Source organism: Biomphalaria glabrata, chromosome 7 (assembly GCF_947242115.1).
Source record: "Biomphalaria glabrata chromosome 7, xgBioGlab47.1, whole genome shotgun sequence".
NCBI lineage: Eukaryota > Metazoa > Mollusca > Gastropoda > Planorbidae > Biomphalaria > Biomphalaria glabrata.
In genome coordinates this window covers 43,743,094-43,763,227 of record NC_074717.1, presented here as the reverse complement: position 1 = coordinate 43,763,227, position 20,134 = coordinate 43,743,094, and the positions used below count along the sequence as shown (strand labels likewise).

Sequence of the window (20,134 nt, the reverse complement as noted above, 5' to 3'; positions counted from 1 at the left end):
CAATCGACCCCCAAGGGGGTCGCGACCCACAGGTTGAGAACCCCTGCTCTAGTTGAACTCCCACTGGAAACTTGCATCCATGAATGGCCTAGATCTGTGGGAACCATATGGCGAAGCTTGGGTTTCACATACTAGCATCAAATGTCTTATACCAGGAAATAGCTGTTTAGCGTCCTTCAAATATGCAATTAGAACAAACCAACACGTACAAGGCCAGGATATAAAGATGTTTGTTTTTAAAGATAGCCTCAAAATGTGAATAGGAAACTGAATACACTTATTATGGAGAACTAAAATTAAATGGACGGACAACTCTAGTGCCCAGGCAAGAAACTCTCCGGTTCGGAGAAACAAATCTAAGCTCCCAAATAGACCTAGTAGATCTGGCAAGGCTCTCCTCTTTAAGTCCATGCAGATCAGGACACTCGAACAAAATCCTCACCACTGTTTTTCAAATCATTACCACTATTTTTCAAATCCTCACCACTGTTTTTCAAATCATTACCACTATTTCAAAATCCTTACCACTGTTTTTCAAATTCTCACCACTGTTTTTCAAATCCTTATTACTGTTTTTCAAATTCTCACCACTGTTCTTTAAATTCTCACTACAGTTTTTCAAATCCTCACCACTGTTTTTCTGCCCTATTTTACTACTATCCTAAAGTATTAAATCAGAACAATTCTCTCTTCATCAGATAATAAGCAAAGTTTTCTTTCTTTCATTAGGAGAAAGAGACGGCTACAAGCTCCACATTACAGGCTACAGCGGCAGCGCCCAGGATTCACTCCACAAGCACAACGGTAAAAAATTCTCCACCATGGACAAAGACAACGACGCCCGCAGGGACGCCAGCTGCGCCCAGGAATGGGAGGCCGGCTGGTGGTTTGACAACTGCTGGTTCGCCCTGCTCAATGGCCCCTACCAGAACCGCAGCGACGTGACGTGGCGGGGTCTAGCGTGGAACCACTGGAAGAGAGAGCAGCTGAAGGCAACAGAGATGAAGATTAGACCTTTACAAGATGACTCCCACCAAGAGGACTGATCTTTGCTTATATTAGTTTATCTCAATCTATTGATATCTATACAATGTCTATGTGCAACAAGGTTTGAATGTTTATGTGCATAAATCGCTAAATTTAATACATGAGACCACGTGACTAGAGATCAAACTATTCCAAACAAGTAATTAGCGAGAGCTCTTCCAACGCTGAAAGCTCCATATTATTGTGAATCCAATGCTTCAGAGTTGCGCGAAAGAGAACATCGTGGAACATTGTGTGCAATTAGTTCTAGGGTAACAGCTTCCAAATCATTGGAAGCCACTTCACAGTTAGGTTACCAAGAACCAATCATTGCATTATTAAGTTTTCAACATTTGGAGCTATCATTGAGGGAATGTTTTCACTTTATCACTGCAATATTAAGTTAACTCTAAGGCGACTGATTGGGAGAATGTTTTGGCTGTATTGCAATATCAAGTTAACATCTCTAAGGCGACTGATTGGGAGAATGTTTTGGCTGTATTGCAATATCAAGTTAACAACTCAAAGGCGACTGATTGGGAGAAAGTTTTGGCTGTATTGCAATATCAAGTTAACAACTCAAAGGCGACTGATTGGGAGAAAGTTTTGGCTGTATTGCAATATCAAGTTAACATCTCTAAGGCGACTGATTGGGAGAATGTTTTGGCTGTATTGCAATATCAAGTTAACAACTCAAAGGCGGCTGATTGGGAGAATGTTTCGGGCTATATCTTTGCAATATTAACTTAACAACTCTAAGGCGACTGACTGAGAGAATTTTTTGGGCTATATCTTTGCACTATATAAACTATATATACATATATATGAATACTAAAAAAAAAAAAAAAAAAAGCTCTATGTTCAAGTCCGTGTACGAAACGCTGGTTCAGAATATAACATTTCACTTTAATGTGATCACAAAACATTTGAGACACACCGGTGAAACTCAGGCGATGATCAAAACTCAAGGATGAATGATGGTGAAGCAGTTCCCATGGAGGCTAGTAGAAATAGGAGTTGGGGAAAGGGCTTGAAAAATGTTAGAAACTTTAAAAGCATAGGAGCCAACAAGTACATCGTTGTTAACTATTGACACTTGATGGTTTAGAGTCCGCTAAGGTCAAGAAGTCAATTGTGTCGTTGGTAAGCTTATTCTGCAAAGTTCCCTAAAGCGACCCCTAGTGGAAAAATTATTTCAACCAATCGTAGGCGAGAAACGTCGGTGTCACGTGGTACACAGACAGAGGAGCCTTTGACGATGGAATCTTTGAGAAGCAGACGTTGAAGCCTTGGTGAGGCAGACGGCAGAGTCTTTGTGGGGGCAGACGGTGGAACCTGAAACACGGTACAACTTGAAGGCGGGTGTTTGATTCTTTCAGTACAGACAAAAATAGAACAAACATTGGCAACATCTCCATACTTCTGTGCAGTGGGGCAGACGAATGTCCCGGAAGTACAGATTTAGATCAATCAAGATTTCGTTCCATGGCGTACACATTTCAAGAATGGGGCCCACGAGGCAGCCAGCCTGGAGAGCGAGCATTGAAAACGTACAGTTTGTTCAAATCTTTAACAGTGTGTCAAGAAGCATTGGAGGGCGTGTCTTGAACAGAAAACATCAAAGGAAAACGAAAACGCCACTGACGCTGTTATTTACCATAAAAATTTTAAACCTAATGTTGCTCCGTTTAAAACGCGAGATCAGCGTGTGGCGCTAATAGAATTTGGATGTGAAATAGGGCAATAAAACGTACCCAAGTGCTTTGATGGAGTTTCACACAAAAAAAAACGTGAAGAGCTAAACATACTTGATTCTTTCCCAAGTGTTAATGAGGAACGTATTGGAACAAGGGGAACATGCAGAATTAGGCGACGGTGAGATTGTAAGACATAATCTTATTTTGGCTGCCCCAAGTGAGTTGACATTAGAAATGTCATGAACCAGATTTGAATGGAGCAATGCCTTCACCTTATTTACAGAAAGTGTGCTTTTTAATTCCCCGAAGTAAAACTGCAATTTTTAAGTTTACATAATTAGCCTGCGCCTATTTTTTGAACTACTGGCGTAGTACCAAATTTTCTAGTTGTGCTAAGCGGTTACTTCACACTTCAATGAACGCAATATTGTATTTGATGACTCGGGAATAAGAACTGGAATTGTAAAAAATAAATGAATCCCACTTCTAAGCCTGGTGTATACACACATGCGTTGATTCACAGGCACTCTACTTTCAGTTCAGTTGATTGACTATGATGCTTGTGTGATCCCTGAATCTGAAGGTAGATATACTTTGTCATATCAAGCTAGTTCACTTTGTAGCTAGTACTTGACCAAGTCTATGTGTGCCTGTATATCTTGGGATGTGCAATAAATCTTTGACAATCAGAGTCTACATCAACATCTTTTGGCTTACGCTCTAAACAAAAATGTTAAATCAGGTCAAAATAAAAAAAAAAAGTTAGCAATATGCCAACTAGAAGAATTAACAGTATCATAATTACTTAGGAGATTTCTCCTTTCTCAGCATTATCCAATTTATTTGACAGATGTGTTTTAATATTTGATGACATGATAATGTTTGCACCACTCATTATTGGAGGAAATGTAGTGGTGATTTTCAATATTTTCATACATGGTGAAAAAAAAACTATAAATAGCTAGCATTTGGTGTATCCGGTGTATAGGAAAAGGGCAGGGCTGATAAGCTAGGTGTTTTTTTGAAGGTCAAGGACATTCGATACGACGATCAACTGTCACGCATTTATAGCTCACTTCTTTTTGATTGCCTTGGCATCGATGAAATTCGATGTAGCCTCCTAGACATTCTTGATCGTGAAACTATTCCTAAATAGATTTGAAAGTTCCTAACCCAAGAGAAGGATTCAGAAGTGGGAGAACAGCGCAACGGTTTGCGACCAATGAAGTGTGATTTTGTAAAACGTAACACACCGTCAATAATGAAATTGAGGGTCGCAGAAGGGAGATAATCACTGCTGTTATTTTTCGGTCATGCTACCAGCTGGTTAAACCAATAAAAAAAGACTTAAGGTTGACATAAATGAGCTGGATAAATATTCCATTTCTTCACTCTTGCAATACCTTTTCATTAGCATAGTAGGCCTACAAACCGAATTAATCAGACAGAGGAATAACAGACGAGGTACAGTGTATATCCCAATTTTACAATCGGAGCTTCATTGGAACATTGTTACAATTTTCTACAGGCAAGAACTATTAGCATTGTCAAAATGTGTTTCGGAAAACTTATTCACGCTTTGCATAAGTTTTGTGTGTTTTTAGATTATTATAAATTGCATCGCTGCTATCCAATAGTTGAATGATCATCAATTGTAAATTATATTTCATGAAAAAAAAATTACATATTATGTTCCATTAGTCCGTTTTATTTCACATATTCAAAGAGCTATTGACCACATTGAGTTGGTACAACATCTTGAATGTATTGGAGCATTTCATGTATGGCGGGGAATGTTTAAACAGTTAGCTTTTAGGTGTTTCCGGCGTATAAAATAAAGAACTATTTGATAACCTTTGTTTCTTTAAAAAGCACAAGAAAATATTTGTAAAACTTTTTAGCATTGCACAGTCAATTTTTCTAAAGCTTTCCCATTTCTATCACACACTAATTTCAATATATATATATTTCAATCTAAAGGAAGTGGAAGACGCTCTAGGATTTAAAACTGATTTCAAAACAAATGGGCAACCTATTAACAGTGATAAAGGAGAGTTGATAGGAAGATGCCCCTGCCACGCATTGAGCTTTTGTTAGAAGCATAGTTCAAATCTTCTTTATTTAGTTGGCAACAGCGAAATTCACTTTAGCGTCTTTGACACTATATAGTTTTTCCTGGAAATCGTTATTTTTCTAGCGAAGACTAAGTGAAAATAGTTCATTCATATACATTTGATGCACATTTAGGAAAAGTAGCTCTTAATGCTTGATTTGTTTAAATCTATTTTTAATATCTCTGGGATAGCGCATCTTTCATTCTGTGGCATACCTCAGTTTGCTCTGGTCCAATAGTTTCAGCGGACCGGAAGGAGAAACTAGGAGAAGGTTTCCGTGAGGCCTTTAGGCACTCAGCAAAACTCAGATTGAGTCAGGATTTGAACTCGAGACACCTTGCCAAGCGGTTAATTCCACTCAGCCACCCATCTCTATATGTATCAAAGGCGCTCGATGCTTGCCGGGAGTGGGTGTACCCTTCTACTAGGCGAGATATTCTTTGGTAACTTTCCTTCCAATGGGGCAGTTGATAGGATACATAACTTGTTCTCTTTCCTCTATGCCCTAAACGTAGGGCACTACACAAGCTTTTCCATACACCTCTAATGAGGCAACAGGGAATAAGGGAGTCCCAACAGGGATTCGTCATGTTAATAATCTAAAGGGCAAACTCGTGGAACGGTCAACCACTAATAGTTATGGACAGAGTCAGATTGAAAGAGAGAAAGGGTGTTGAGAAAAAAAACAAAAAAAAAACACAACAAATAGTATGGCAAGTTTAGTTTTCTTTTCTCCGGTCCCGCTTCTCCCCCCCCCCCCACCTTCTAGTTACGCCCCCCAGCTTCTTTTTACAGACCTCCCCCCCCCCACCCCTTTTTAAGTATCAAAGCATGTGAATGAAACGTGAGGCTTGCCGGAATTTCAGACATCCCTGTGGCTCATATGTTTGAAATGTGATGTAAAGCGCTCAAATGGGCCACTCCCACAAACAAACAAAAGCCATTAACTCATTAACGCCCACACACACACTGTACGCAATAATTAATGTCTTAACAAGTAACGCTGAACAGTTATAAAATACACTCATTTATATTGGGGGAAACAAATGTTGTTTTTTCAAATACTTCATTCCGAGAAACAAACACACAAATTTTGTTCTCTACCTTTTATAATTAAAAGTTGTAATTGTCCCAGGAGGGGTGGGTGGGGGACAAAGGTGAAGCTGGCCCGGTTGTCACGTAGAGCAGGGGAAATAAGAAATGTAGGACTCGCTGACTCACGTAACTCGCCACTGACACGTGGCTGAGTAACCGCCCTTGATTAGACAAGCAACGTTTACCAGTAGCATACAACTCGCCTGCAGGTTTAAATAAACAGACAACTGCTGGAGAAGAAAAGGGGGGGGGAGGGGGGAGGGTTGACCTCAAGACTTTTCAACAACAACTCCCCACCCCAACCCGCCTCAATGTTGATGCAGATATCTCTCAAGGTGTGCTCATCCTCCAAATATTCCCCCCCACTTCAATAACAGCTCAGCAAAATCTTCCCCCCGGAGATGAGATGCTTCAATTGATTAAGAAGTGGGAACGGCTTCCGTGGCCTGGACTATCAGATAGACAAGTGGCTACCAGTCATGAGATCAAAGTCATTACCTTCACTGGAAGATGACTGATGCTACTATTCTATCTACTCGCTACATCTACATCGCAATCATATCAATGCTAGTAGATGAGTAGGACCGCAGAACCAAAAAAAAAAGAACACGTTTCACCAAGAACATGTTTCACTAAGCACATGTTTCACTAGTTATCACGCAAATCAATCATTTGGCTGGTCATAACTGTTTTTTTAAGTTTTTTATTAGTTGTTATGCCACAATTGGAATTAGTTATTTGTTTCGTAGAAACGAAACGTTTTGACTTAGAGACAATGACGCGACTAGTAAAAACATGGCTAGGATTTGAAGAAGAATAACGAAATGAAAACAGACTACTTATGACTGCTTTAGAGAGGGGCGGGTTTTATGGACGTAGTTATTTAGCTTGACAACATTCGACAGTTCCATTCACTGTTATTAAACTTCTTGTCCGACATTCACTATCAGCGTCGACTACTGGTGGCCTCTCGCCTGTGTTATTTGGCTTCGTTATTTGAGTGTTACCTCCGTTTGACTTATCTGCTTAAGACACATCGCGGAAGCGCCTAACATATAACACTTTATACTTAAAATTATGAGACAGTTTGTTTTCTTAAGAATCTAGGTCTTCTTTATTTTAAGATTGTTTTTTTTTCTTCTGACTAGCAGAAATGCCCGGATGTTGCCCGTGTTGAAAGGGTTGAAAAAAAACAAAACTACAGCAGAATAGGTTTTTATTTACCCCCCCCCCCCCAATTTTTTTTAAAGAGGTTGTGGAGAAGCAAAGGTTGTCACATATTCTGCGGCCTCCCGCAATGGCCTAGGTCATAATCATGCCACGTTCCATCCAGATTGGCTAAATGGTGTTGAATTCTATGTGGAGCATACGTACAGGTCACATTCGCATTTATAAAATAGATTCTATTAGAAATGTTTTTTGGTGTGTAGTTTTTCGGCTATTGTTCGCAAGAAATAGAGCGGCAAGAGAAGAAAAAAAAGCCTTAAAACGAAACACAAACAAAAAACAACACCTCATTTTTCTGAGATACTTTTTTTGGTCACTTCTTCACCATCAATCACTATCACAATGTCAAAACATTCACGTATCGGTAACATAGAAAAAAAAAAGCAGCAATCCTTCCTGCTCTCAGTTTTTTTAAAGGGCAAGCTCGGTCATGCCATGGCACAACACGCTGAAGTCGTGGCGCCCCATGAAACTATTTTCCTGTCTATTTACTTGTGATCACCCGTGTGCGCCCTGGACCTCCATGTTCCCGAGCAACCCAAATATACTTCCCTTTGGAGCAGGTCCAATAAACGCAAGCATAAAGCTTTTCTCAAGAATTTAGAACAAGTTAGTTACATTAAGTGAGGTGGGGGTGGGGGGGTGGCCTCGAGATACCTGCTTTCACTTGATTGAATTAACTATGACCCCCCCCACCCCCCGAAATGCTTATAATAAATATGTGTCCAATTTTCGCAATTTTTCCTTTTTGACAGATGTATGGTGCATGCTTTGAAAATTGTTGCTACGTATATATTACATTAAAGATTTGAATATTACGTGTGTTAATTAAGAGGGTGTCTACGGGGGAAGATTTAAAGGTAGAAGCGTCAACATAAAACAGGTGAATGACATTTTAGAAACTTTTGTATTGAAAGGGAGAGAACTTCGTGTTGATCTAAGGACGAATTTCTCCAGGTAAAACAATGGATTAACTTCTCTTAGCGTCAGTCGCAAAAACTTGGACCGTGGACATCTGGGACAGCACGCTTTCAGTTTGGCCAAAACAAACACTGTGTCTGCTTCTGTACAGTGTGCTGGATTCTGGGTCTCATGGTGAATTTAATGTGTATTTCAAGTATTAATTACTATTAATTTTATATATTTAATAGAATTTTACATTTTGCCTGAAAGAGAATGCCTCTGAATGTTCCTTCATTGCATAGTATTCATTCTAAGATTATCAAACATTGAATTTTTTATTTGTATATTGTATATAATTAGTTAATATGAAGGTGCATTGCAGTATATAGTACAGTGACAATGCTAGGTGTTTGTGGATGTTAAACTGTGTTTCATAACAGGTGTCCATGTTATATATTAATAACACACTGTCTTCGAGTCCGAAGATAAAGGATGAGAGAAATACTGCGCATGACAAAGCAAAACTCAGTCGCGACCTGCATATTTTGCCACATCCAATGCAGACAAAACCGTTGTACGCCCTGGGTCTATTTAAGTTTTCTTTTCGTCTGCGTGTTCAGCAAGGGCTCTTCTTTGGGTCCTAGGTGTGTGTCCTGCGTGTTCAGCAAGGGCTCTTCTTTGGGTCCTAGGTGTGTGTCCTGCCTCTTCAGCAAGGGCTCTTCTTTGGGTCCTAGGTGTGTGTCCTGCGTCTTCAGCAAGGGCTCTTCTTTGGGTCCTAGGTGTGTGTCCTGCGTCTTCAGCAAGGGCTCTTCTTTGGGTCCTAGGTGTGTGCCCTGCGATCCTCGTGAGACCTATTCAGCTGTCTCTTGCGGAGGTCACCTGTTGACAGCTGCTTTCCTCAATGCCAGGGCAGAGTGGCACCTGATTTGATCTTCAAAGCGATTCCAAAAGGGGGGGGGGGGCACCTCTTTCGGTCGTCCAAAAAGTTCGCCTTTGGCATGCGGTCATTTCCCCATACGGGAAAGGTGTCCAACCCAACGCAGCTGTCAAATGGAATGTAGTGTTCTGTACTGTCCACACCAGCTTCCAGCAGAGCATGGTTAAAAGAGAGCTTCTCGGCCTTGTTGATGCTAGTCACTTTTATTTCAATGACTTTATGCACAACCATCGTAACTAGATCTAGATCCCGAAAAGAAATGTATGCTCTTTCTCAGGGCTTTGAACACTCAACCCATACAATGAGGACAGTGTCTTTCCCAATGCACACGTAGTCACGTGCGTAAAACAAAGTATGACTCGAAATGATTAGAATGCCTTAGCAATATATGTAGCCATGGCGACCAGCCATAACCAGAGAATTAATGAAATAATCCATTAAAAAAAAATAATCAAAATATAAAGATACTTTAAAAAACAAAGCCTATCTAAAAAAAATAATCAAAATATAAAGATACTTTAAAAAACAAAGCCTATCTAGTGGGAAGAACGCCACATTTACAATAATGATCTTAAGAGGAATTTATTTCTCTTTTCGAAATCAAACAAAATATTTAATTAACAATAATTAACCGAATAATTGTTTAATTGTTTAATTGATTCATGGTTTGTTAGATATAATAAATAATGGCGTAAAAGTTTTAACTTGATCAGAGAATGGATGTGGGAGAAACAACGTGTACAGTTATCTAAGGGGATATTTATCGTAATACTTAAGGATTGATTTCCCTTTTCGGTATCAAACAAAATAATGAATTGCCAGTAATTAATTGACTAATCGGTTTGTTTTATTGATTCATGTTTGTTTGTTTTCTTAATAAAACAAATAATTGTGAAATGTTTCAAACTGACCCGAGAATGGGTGTGGGAGAATCAACGTGTTCACAATGTGTACCAGAATGAGTTAATGTGTAAGCTTTGTAAACATAAGCCTTCACCAGTAATAGAGGGGAAAATGGGGGGTGCGATATAAGGTGGCTGTTACCTATTTGTAAAAGGTAGGGGTTTACATTCGCTTCAATTGTGCTTCCATTACTAGTGCCATTGTATATAATGTGTTTAATTAATCTGCATTTCATGCTCGCCTCAGGAGGACAAAGACAAGTTCTATGAAGACCTCAAAGAAGCCATTGCAAACATTCCTCAAAAAGAACATATGATCCTTCTAGGTGACTTCAATGCCAGAGTATTCTGCACATACCATAAGCTCTGCATTACCAACACATACTTCAGAACAAAACCACAGCACTGTGTCTCATGGAGGCACCCTAGGTCTGGGCACTGGCACCAGCTGGATATGATACTGACACGAAAAAAGGACATTGGAAATATACTGCTGACACGTAGCTACCAAAGCGCGGATTGTGATACTGATCATACTTTAGTGTCATGCCGGACAAGACTGCTGCCAACTAAGATCCACACTTCACAGGGAAAAAGAAAATCACGCCTGAATACTACTAGCACAAAAAATCCTGATCTTTGCACCGAATTTGAGAACAAATTAGAGGAAGCTTTTAAAAACTTCTCTGTGACTGAGGTAGAAAAAAGCTGGACGTTTATGCGTGATACAATCTACCAAACATCATCACTGGTCTTTGGAAACAAAACCAAGAAAAGCGAAGACTGGTTTGAAGCTAGTCTACCAGAAATGGAAACTGCCACTACGAACAAGAGAGCAGCCATGCTAATCTACAAGAAGGATCCCACCCCAAGCAACTTAAAAAGGCTCAGAGCTGCACGTAACAATGCCCAAAGAGTAGCGAGACAATGTGCTAACAAATACTGGCAGGAGCTATGCGAAGATATTCAATCTTGTGCCGACTGTGGTAACATAAGAGGACTATATGAGGGCATGAGAAAAGCCTTTGGACCTCACACCAGCAAGTGTGCTCCACTCAAGTCAAAAGATGGCTCAATCATCAGCGATCGTGCGCTGCAAATGGAACGATGGGTAGAACACTATGCAGAACTCTACCAGATTGAAAACGCCATCTCACCAAATGCTGTTTCCAACTTCCCATCACTTCCAGTTTTGACGGAATTAGACGAAACGCCCTCAGTAAAGGAGCTGAGCATTGCCATTGACATGCTTGCACATGGGAAAACACCCGGAGGAGATGGCATTCCTGCTGAAGTAATTCAGGCTGGAAAACATGCCCTAATCAAACCACTCCATGAACTGCTAAGCTTGTGCTGGGAACAAGGAATGGTCCCCCAGGAATTGAAAGACTCCAACATTGTTACAATTTATAAAAATAAAGGCGACCGCTCTGATTGTAACAATTACAGAGGCATCTCACTGCTTAGCATAGTCGGAAAGGCTTTTGCTAGAGTGTTACTAAAGCGATTACAGATCCTGGCAGATCGTGTTTATCCAGAGTCGCAGTGTGGCTTTAGGGCAGGAAGATCTACAACAGATATGATTTTCTCTCTGCGGCAGCTACAGGAGAAGAGCAGAGAACAAAAGCAGCCCCTCTTCATAGCTTTTATTGATTTGACCAAGGCCTTTGACCTTGTTAGCAGAAGCGGTCTGTTTGCTGTACTAGAGAGAATCGGCTGTCCAAATAAGTTAAGAAAACTAGTGTCAGCTTTTCACGAAAATATGCAGGGCACCGTTCAGTTTGAAAGTTCTTCCTCCAGGCCATTTTCCATTAAGAGCGGTGTAAAACAAGGATGTGTACTGGCCCCTACACTTTTTGGCATCTTCTTCTCAGTCGTACTATCCAGTGCTTTTAAATCCCTGGAAGACGGAATATACATCCATAGCAGATCCGATGGAAGGCTCTTTAACCTGGCACGTCTTAAAGCCAAAACGAAAAGGCGTCGTATCTTGATAAGGGAGCTGCTGTTTGCCGATGACGCGGCACTCGTATCTCACTCACAAGGAGGTCTACAGAAGCTAGTGAACGCCTTAGCAGCTGCTTGTCAAGAGTTTAGCCTTACTATAAGTCTCTCCAAGACCGAAATCCTGGCACAAGACGTTGCAGAAATACCTATAATACAAATTGGGAACCACACCCTTTCAGTGGTGCAGGAATTTACCTACTTGGGTTCAACAATTGTCAGTAACCTAGACTTAGACATCGAGCTGACAAAAAGGATAGGAAAAGCTACCACAGCATTGGCAAAACTCTCCAAGCGCGTCTGGGAAAATGGTAAATTGACCACAGCGACCAAAATCCTAGTCTACAACGCCTGTGTTGTGAGCACTCTCCTTTATGGCAGTGAAAGCTGGTCAACATACATGTACCAAGAGCACAGATTGAATAGTTTCCACTTGCGCTGCCTGAGACGCATAATGGGCATCTCTTGGAGGGACCATGTCTCCAATCAGGAAGTTTTGAGACTGGCCAATATGAACAGCATGTATGCTCTCCTGACACAAAGGAGATTACGCTGGCTCGGACATGTCACCCGCATGCCAGATGGTAGAATCCCAAAAGATATCTTATATGCTGAGCTTGTGGAAGGAGTCAGACCCAAGGGCCGCCCAAGACTAACATATAGAGATGTCTGCAAGCGAGACATGAGAGCCTCAGGCATCAGTGAAAGTATGTGGGAAAACATAGCCAAAGACCGGAGTGCATGGAGACAGACTGTGCGTGCTGGGACAACCCTTGCTGAGAACAAAAGAATTGAAGCGGCTTTAATCAAGAGGGAAAAAAAGAAAGCTGCCCTGTCTGCTAGCCCTAAATCAGAGGCATACAAATGTACGAATTGTGGCAAAGTCTGCCGTTCTAGAATTGGCTTGATTAGCCACACCAGATTCTGCCCCGTCTCAAGATTAAGCCAAAACCAGTGACTCACTTGGGCGCATCCATTGCCTTTCGAGACAAAAGGAGCCATATAGTCTCCGTGTCTGCAGCCATGTTTTATTTATAAGCGAAAGTTAACCAGTAGCTTTGTATTATAAGTGCTGACTAATTTTAATTGAAAATAAAACGATTTCATCGCAAGTCTGTGTACTGAATGTATTGTCTCACTGCTACGAGTGTTCGTATTGTCAAGCTATTACCATTGGGGGTGGCTAAACTAATTCAGTAAGATGTATCATAATAAAGTAACATAGCACTAGATTAACAATGTGTATTTTTAGGATAACACGTATATAGTTCATTATAGCCAGACAAACGGAGATAATGCGATATAATGTGCTTTTATTTTCAATGTTTAATAAAGAATCAAAAGTTTTGTTCTAACCCAAGAAGATAAGCAGACACAAAGAATCTGATATTCTACTAGACGCAAGATGTCCATTAGGTTGTCAACTCCTGCTATAACTTTTTGTAGAATATAATCAATTGTCATTGTTAGGACGGTTCTTCTCTTCCGTTATTGAAATGGAACTGAAAACTGATCAGTTCTATGTCTGGTGTTTAGTTTAAGAAACAATCCCAGCCTCTAGAATAAAATGTCTAATCCACATTCCTGTCCAGGTTTTTTGTCTGAGTCAAAACCACTCTTTCTTGTAGTGAGACAGTTTTGTGCTATGTTATTACTTGTTATATACAAAGTGTGTGTGTATTTTAACATGAACTTGTCCCATCTTGATCACAATATGTTAGAATAAAATTGTGCGTTTTTCAAAAGTCAAACTTGAGATTTTGTTTTCTCTTGGTTTACTTGATACAGTAGAAGAGGAGTGTAAGTCTTGATATTGTAAGCTTAGATATGAGTCTTGATAAGGTATTAAATATTACTGAGCTTATTCTATCCAAGAACTTGAAGAACAGTAGATGTTTCAGACTCTGGGTTAATGATAGGATATGTACAACTCCAAAAGTATTAATAGGCCTACATTTTATTGAAGACAACACAGTTATCGATACATTATAAAAAAATAGCATTATGATTTTGAGACGAGATAGCCTATAATTGGAGTCCCATCATATGATATACAATTTATGGGCCGTGCATTATAGAAATGCCTGGGCCGATTTGGACATCCAGTCCGCCCCGAGATGCAATCCACTCATCTTAAATAAACTATGACTTTCGCATAACACTATCTCGACATTTAGTCATTCCTTATTTCCAGTTGAGACCAACGTTAAGATAATCAAACAGTGTGCTTCGCTGCACAATCCAACTAAAGGACAAAACAAGAGCATATGAACATTTAAGCTTTTCGTGTACAGACAAACGTTCGCAGCATCTCAACAGCAGAGACACGAGTACTCCCCATCACATCCCCTGTTTGTTTGAGTTCCCTTTCACCTTGTGATCTATAGGGCAGATGATGTAAAGGTGGTCTGTTTCTGAGGCCCACGGATAACGAGAGTGTCATGTGGCCAGCACAACGACCAACCGCCTTTACTTTTCCCTAAACTAATGTCAGGTACTCATTAGAGCTGGGTGGACTCGGAGGCGCCCTATAGACCACGAAATGAGACTCGGATTCGAACCCGAGACAGCTCGGTTCGGAAGCCAAGCGCTTTACCACTTAACCACCGCGCCTCTAATGTTCGTTCAGAGCAGAAGATAATTACATCCTAGCCCAAACCTCCCACAGGAAGTCGAGAGATGGCGGCGGGCAGGGCTCGAGCCTGAGAACATCAAGAAGCCAGTTCAGAGCGCATAACACACGACCAGACAGCCATCCATTATAGTCTAGACAAGGGCTCAAAAAGACTAACCCCCCCCCCCTCAAATCTGAAATTGTCTAGAAGAGTTGTGTGTCGCACTTGGAACTCTAAGGCCAGCAAAAGCAAACAGAAGCTCCCTTCCACCAGCCTGAATTGGGCGGCGAGTTCCTTCTTCCCGCCACCCTGTCCGACGGGGGGGGGGAGGGGGGAGGGGGGGAGACTTGGGGTTAAACTTTGTTTTGCGTTCACTTCCAGTGGACACGGACACTCCGGACTCGCGGACTAGAGACGCGGTCGAAGGCCGCACCTCTGGGACAAAAGACTAACCCAGTATTCCACTGCAGTTCCCATGCACTGTATTCATGTCTGAACACAACCATGTCTACAACTGAAATACAATGACCAAAGTAGGTAAGCGCCCAGTCAAACCTACACGCTCTGTCAGTGTGATTGTGTGTGTGTATGTGTGTGTGCATGCGTGTGTGTGTGTGTGTGTCTCTCTCTCTCTCTCTCTAAAAAAAATGTATAACCTTACTTCTGGCTCTACTCATAGTCATTTCAAAAATAAGAAGAAGAATAATACAATCTATTTTCACAACTTTTGTTAACAATTTCAAAACTGCTTACGTTTCCTAGCTTTAACAACAATTGTGCAGCTAGCCAGATACCTGTCCGCTCAAAGCAACAGATAATGGGGTGTACTTTTTCAACAACCTGACAGCCTTTGTAGGAGTCTGCTTTTAATGATTTCAATTTCCCTTTGTGGAAGACGAACATGGACGACTAGATTAAGACGTGAGCTGGATTTGATAATCTTCTTTGTTGATAGAACGTCAGTACATTATATGATACGAAGCTTTTAAAATATTTCAATGTCAGATCTAAGTGAGATCTCCTTGGGGAAGAGTTTCCTAACCTGTGGTATGCGTACCTGTGGGGGATGGTCGAAGAGGGTGGAAGGTCCTCAAAGAAATGTCAGCACAAGGTAGATACTGTTTCTAAATATAGAAAACTGAATTTGTTAGGGTTTATAATGGAAATTCCAACAAAGCTCAAAAAAATGGTGAACTATTTTATACAAACTCAATACCCAATCAATCAGTGGATCAGAGTTTACACGGATGGTTCATCACATAAAGCCACCATGAATGGAGGAGTTGGAATACTCATTAAAAGGCCCAATGGAAAAAAAAACTATGAAAATCCATTGCAACTGGAGAGCTCTCTGACTGCCACAGAGCAGAAAGGGAAGCACTAGAACTAGCTGCTAGCACGCTAGTAAATCATCCAAGTACCCCACACAGTCAGATTATCTTTCTAATTGAAGCAAAAACAATTCTCCAAAGCTTAGAAAACTCTGATTCCTCCTATGTGACCAAGACTCAGGACAGCACTTCTAAAGCTCAACAAGAACAGTAAAACAAATGTTATGCAATGGATACCAGCACATATTGAACCAGAAGGAAATGAGAAGGCTGACCCACTTGCCAAGCATGGGAGAACAAACACACAATTGAACTCCAGAAGAAACGAAGAAGTACTAGTGAACAGAATAAACGAGAAATGGACAAGCTCTCATTCGAATTACAAGACGACGCCTATTATAAGCTATCCCGACAAGATCAACGTCTAATCTTTCGCCTCAAAACCGGAACACAAAAGAATGAGAGAATATGTGTTCCGGAAGATAAAAATTGGAACTAGCTAAATCTGCCCATGTGGAGTGTCACCAGGGCTTGCTGACCATGTCCTTCAAAACTGCATTCTTTATCAAGAGGCTCGAAAAAGACACTGGCCACACCCCTATAAAAAAGAAAACTATATGGAGAGCTCCCTGATTAGGAAACCAGTTCATCTCATCTAGTCATCTGAACGCTCCAACAAAACAATGAGAACGAGGAAGAAGATAATCAAAAGAAGGGAAACCGAAACTGAATTTATTCTCCAAAGAGTACCATGGAATTCAAATGAGAGCGCTTTCTGCAGACGACCTCTCTATAAAATATCATAAGCACAGAACAACAGAAGCCATTAGTCATAACAAGGTCACATATCAAGTCACATAAACATCATATACATTAGTAAACTATGACATAACTGACAGCCATAAAGGTCACAAAGAAGCTATAAGTGTCTGGGGCAGAAGGTTCAACCAAGTTCACCAACGTGTGATCGTGGATCTGTTGAGCAATGGGATAGCAATGCCATGCTATTACCCCGAGCTAATTGCAACCATTTGTCTGATGCGGAGAAAGAAGGTGTAATATTAACGTCTCTCCAATGAGAATAGCTTCCACAGACAATTAGTTCAAACAGATGGCATTCACCTGAGCCAGTTCAGAAGTTATGAGTGCGATGCATTGTTCTGCCAGGAGGAAGCTATGTTTAGTAAGCTTAGGGGAAAGAACATTGTTTGTAGAAAGAATGAAGATACCCCCAAAAAAAAGTATTGCTTCTTCTATTGATGTGTCTTAAAATAGATCTACAACAGACAGAGAAAGAGTGAGACAGAGAGAGAGAGAGAGAGAGAGAGAGAGCTCACCTATTGCCTGTGTGGGAGAGGAGAGAGAGTGAAAAAGTTATTTTATTTGTACAAAGCTTATAGCAACTCGGTCTGTCTGTCTGGCCAAAAGTTTGTACACGTTATTTCTCCGACACCCAATCTCGGATCAAGCTGAAATTTATGCAAAATTATTTCTTTTACCTGACAACACAAGAATCAATTAAAAAATTAACCATTGGTAGTAAATTACTTTGTTAGGTATCTCAAACAAGGGAAAGAAATAGTACTTGACTGAAATGGTGGTATAAGCTGAGTTAGTCCCCTTTATAGCCTCATAGGCTTATTACAAAATTAATTACATGACTGATCCAAGCTAATTGATACACTTAATATATAATATAAGGTTTGTTGTTTTTTTTTAAGTATTTTTTTAAAGTATTTTTTGTTTTTCATTTGTTGATTTATCGAACTGACTTGCTGTGCGCTTTGGCATGTCCCCCCAATGGTTGCAAGTTCGAACCCTGCCAGGTTCCATCACCTGTCTTACAGGAGGTATGGGTGAAAGCGTTTCCTCAGTTCCCGACAAAACTTGTAAAGACACGAAACTTCAGCACGAATCAATTTATTCCAGTTTAATGTTTTTTGAAGCTATAGAGAATTTTCTCCAAACTGATGCGACTTTGTGCAGATTTTACAGATTTTTATGCTAGATTTTTTTGCATATTTTAAAACTTCATTGATTTTTTTCACTGTTTCCTTCGACTCCATATGCTAGGACAAATTTGTACACATGTTCCTTCTTCCCTAGTGTTATTGGAGCATGGAATGGGTTGCCTGAGTCAGCCAGGAAAACCAGTGAGTCATTGATAAACATGCATGACTAGATTGACCTAGGGACACACGTAGGACGTAATCATCTTCTTTTTTTCGAAGTAACGTCTGTATTTTATAAGATACGATTATAAGAGCTAGGCAGATCGCAATGCCGACACCAAAAAAAAATGCGGTAGCTAAGTAGTACAACAGCTTTTTTTAAATCTGAAAATGGGAGTTCGTTTTAGTTCGTTTTAGTTGCTCAATAAAACACCACCTTCCTTCTTTATCATTTTGTAATAGGATAAAACAGAAATAATGTTTCCGTAGCACGCATCCCCCAACAAAATAACTAAGTTGGTAACTATACTCTAAGGACGATTTCCAAAGAAATGGGAGAAAGATTTTTAAATTACAACAAATTTGTAAAAAAAAATTTGTTAAAAATGTCGAAAGAATTTTCTTTTCAAATACCTGCCCCAGAACAATGGAAATGAATAAAACTATTAGGGATTTTCATACAACTTAAGTTGATCACAGTATGAGTAATCTGCTCTTTGTCAATATTGGAATTAATGAGATCAGGTTAACATTCGTTCAGCAATAAAATAAAGCAACTAAAAAAAAAGAGAAAGGTACAGGGAGAAATGTGGCGGTGTAATGGAAACTATGAAAAAAGTAAGAAAATGAAAAGATGGGAGATTTTAAACTATATACAACATAAACAATGTCAAGGACGCGCTAGTGAAAGTTCATGGCCGCCAACTAAATGCTAAAACATACTTTGTAATGCAAGGTAAATGGTTAAAAAATTGGACTCCGCAACACTGTATGCAATTAAATGGCGGCGCCATAAACGTTTAGGAAAGTTGTTCATTTAAATGAGTGTTTGCTTTAAGTGCACCTCCCTTCAAGAATCAACCCCTTCAAGAATCACCTAAAAAAAAAAAAACTTATAGGTAAATTTTTTTTGGAGATTTAAGAAAATATAAAAAAAATTGACAATTTGTGAAAACAAACTTTTTATCTCTTAAGCGTTTTTCTCATGTCTACCCCGCACTAACAGGCACGTCTATCCCGCAGTTAATGGATATGTCTGAAGCAATGAAATAAATGGAAATCCGTTATTTTTTAAATAACCTACTACTTTTTTTTCATTTACTTCCATACCACTTAGATCTGTAATAACATGCTTTTAAAAGCTGAAGATTTTCTATGAACAGATAATTGGACAGGACACAGTTAATAGTTCTATTTGAACTCAACGGCTCTACAAAGTTGATGCGCCAAGAAAATTAAAATGTCATCTCAACTAATCGAGCCCTGATACAAGTGCTCAGAGTTCATTGTAGTCAGGGGTTCTCGACCTGTGGGTCGCGACCAACCTTTGGGGTTGAATGACGATTTTGCCAGGGGTCGCCTAAGACCATCGAAAATATGGATTTTTTTTGTTTATTCTAACGTGTCCAATTTAGCAGTGCACTTTATTTTCTCTTTGGGAGTTACTTTTCTTTAAATTGTTATACGAGGATCGATGTTGCAGATATGGGAATCAGAATGATTCGAACATTTTAGCTGCATAAACATTTTTAACAGTTTAAATTAATGCAAGTAAATGCATAATGCAAACGTTAAGCCATTGAGGAATCCTATGTTATCTCCATGGTGACGTCGTGACGCACTTGAAAAGCAGTTTCGCTTATAATTAGTAATACGCCATCGTTTAATAGCTCAACCTGTGGGTCGCGAATCCCATGGGGGTCGATTGACGATTTGCCAGGGCTCGCTAAAGACCATCGAAAAAGTTTATTGTTTTTTGTCTATTCCTCTATTGCTGTATGTGTGTGTGGGGTGGGGGGAGGGGGTCGCGGCAGAGTGGGGGATTGTAAAAAGTGGTCGCCGAGCTTAAAAGGTTGAGAACCGCTGGTATAGATTGAATTTTTTTCATTGCGAAATGGGTGATGCAAACCGAATCTCGAACAAGAAAACGTGTTGAAAAGACAATTGCGGATTTTAAAATGGTATGGTCGTACTTGCATATTTTAAACAGGAAGTCAGAAAGTCATTTGTAGTGAAGCAGAATAAGCCGCATCTATGAACCCCAAATAACTATTATGTCATAATGAGAGCAAATATCCGAGCTTTGCTTGTACAGTCAAGCACACCGCCCAA

The 20,134-nt window shown here is 40.1% G+C and overlaps 2 protein-coding genes across 2 annotated transcripts in view; one reads left to right on the top strand and one right to left on the bottom strand.

Moving 5' to 3' along the window:
• Window positions 1-4,576, top strand: part of LOC106060938 (fibrinogen C domain-containing protein 1-like) — a 52,896-nt gene extending 48,320 nt beyond the window's left edge. Inside the window, exon 4 of the mRNA XM_056034517.1 lies at window positions 730-4,576. Within this exon, the coding sequence (XP_055890492.1) occupies window positions 730-1,046 (317 nt within the window). The 3' untranslated portion in view covers window positions 1,047-4,576. The remainder of the gene's footprint in view (window positions 1-729) is intronic.
• The window catches only part of LOC106051503 (protein disulfide-isomerase TMX3-like), a 126,932-nt gene that overhangs the window by 85,952 nt on the left and 20,846 nt on the right, over window positions 1-20,134 (bottom strand). The gene's annotated exons all lie outside the window — the stretch shown is intronic.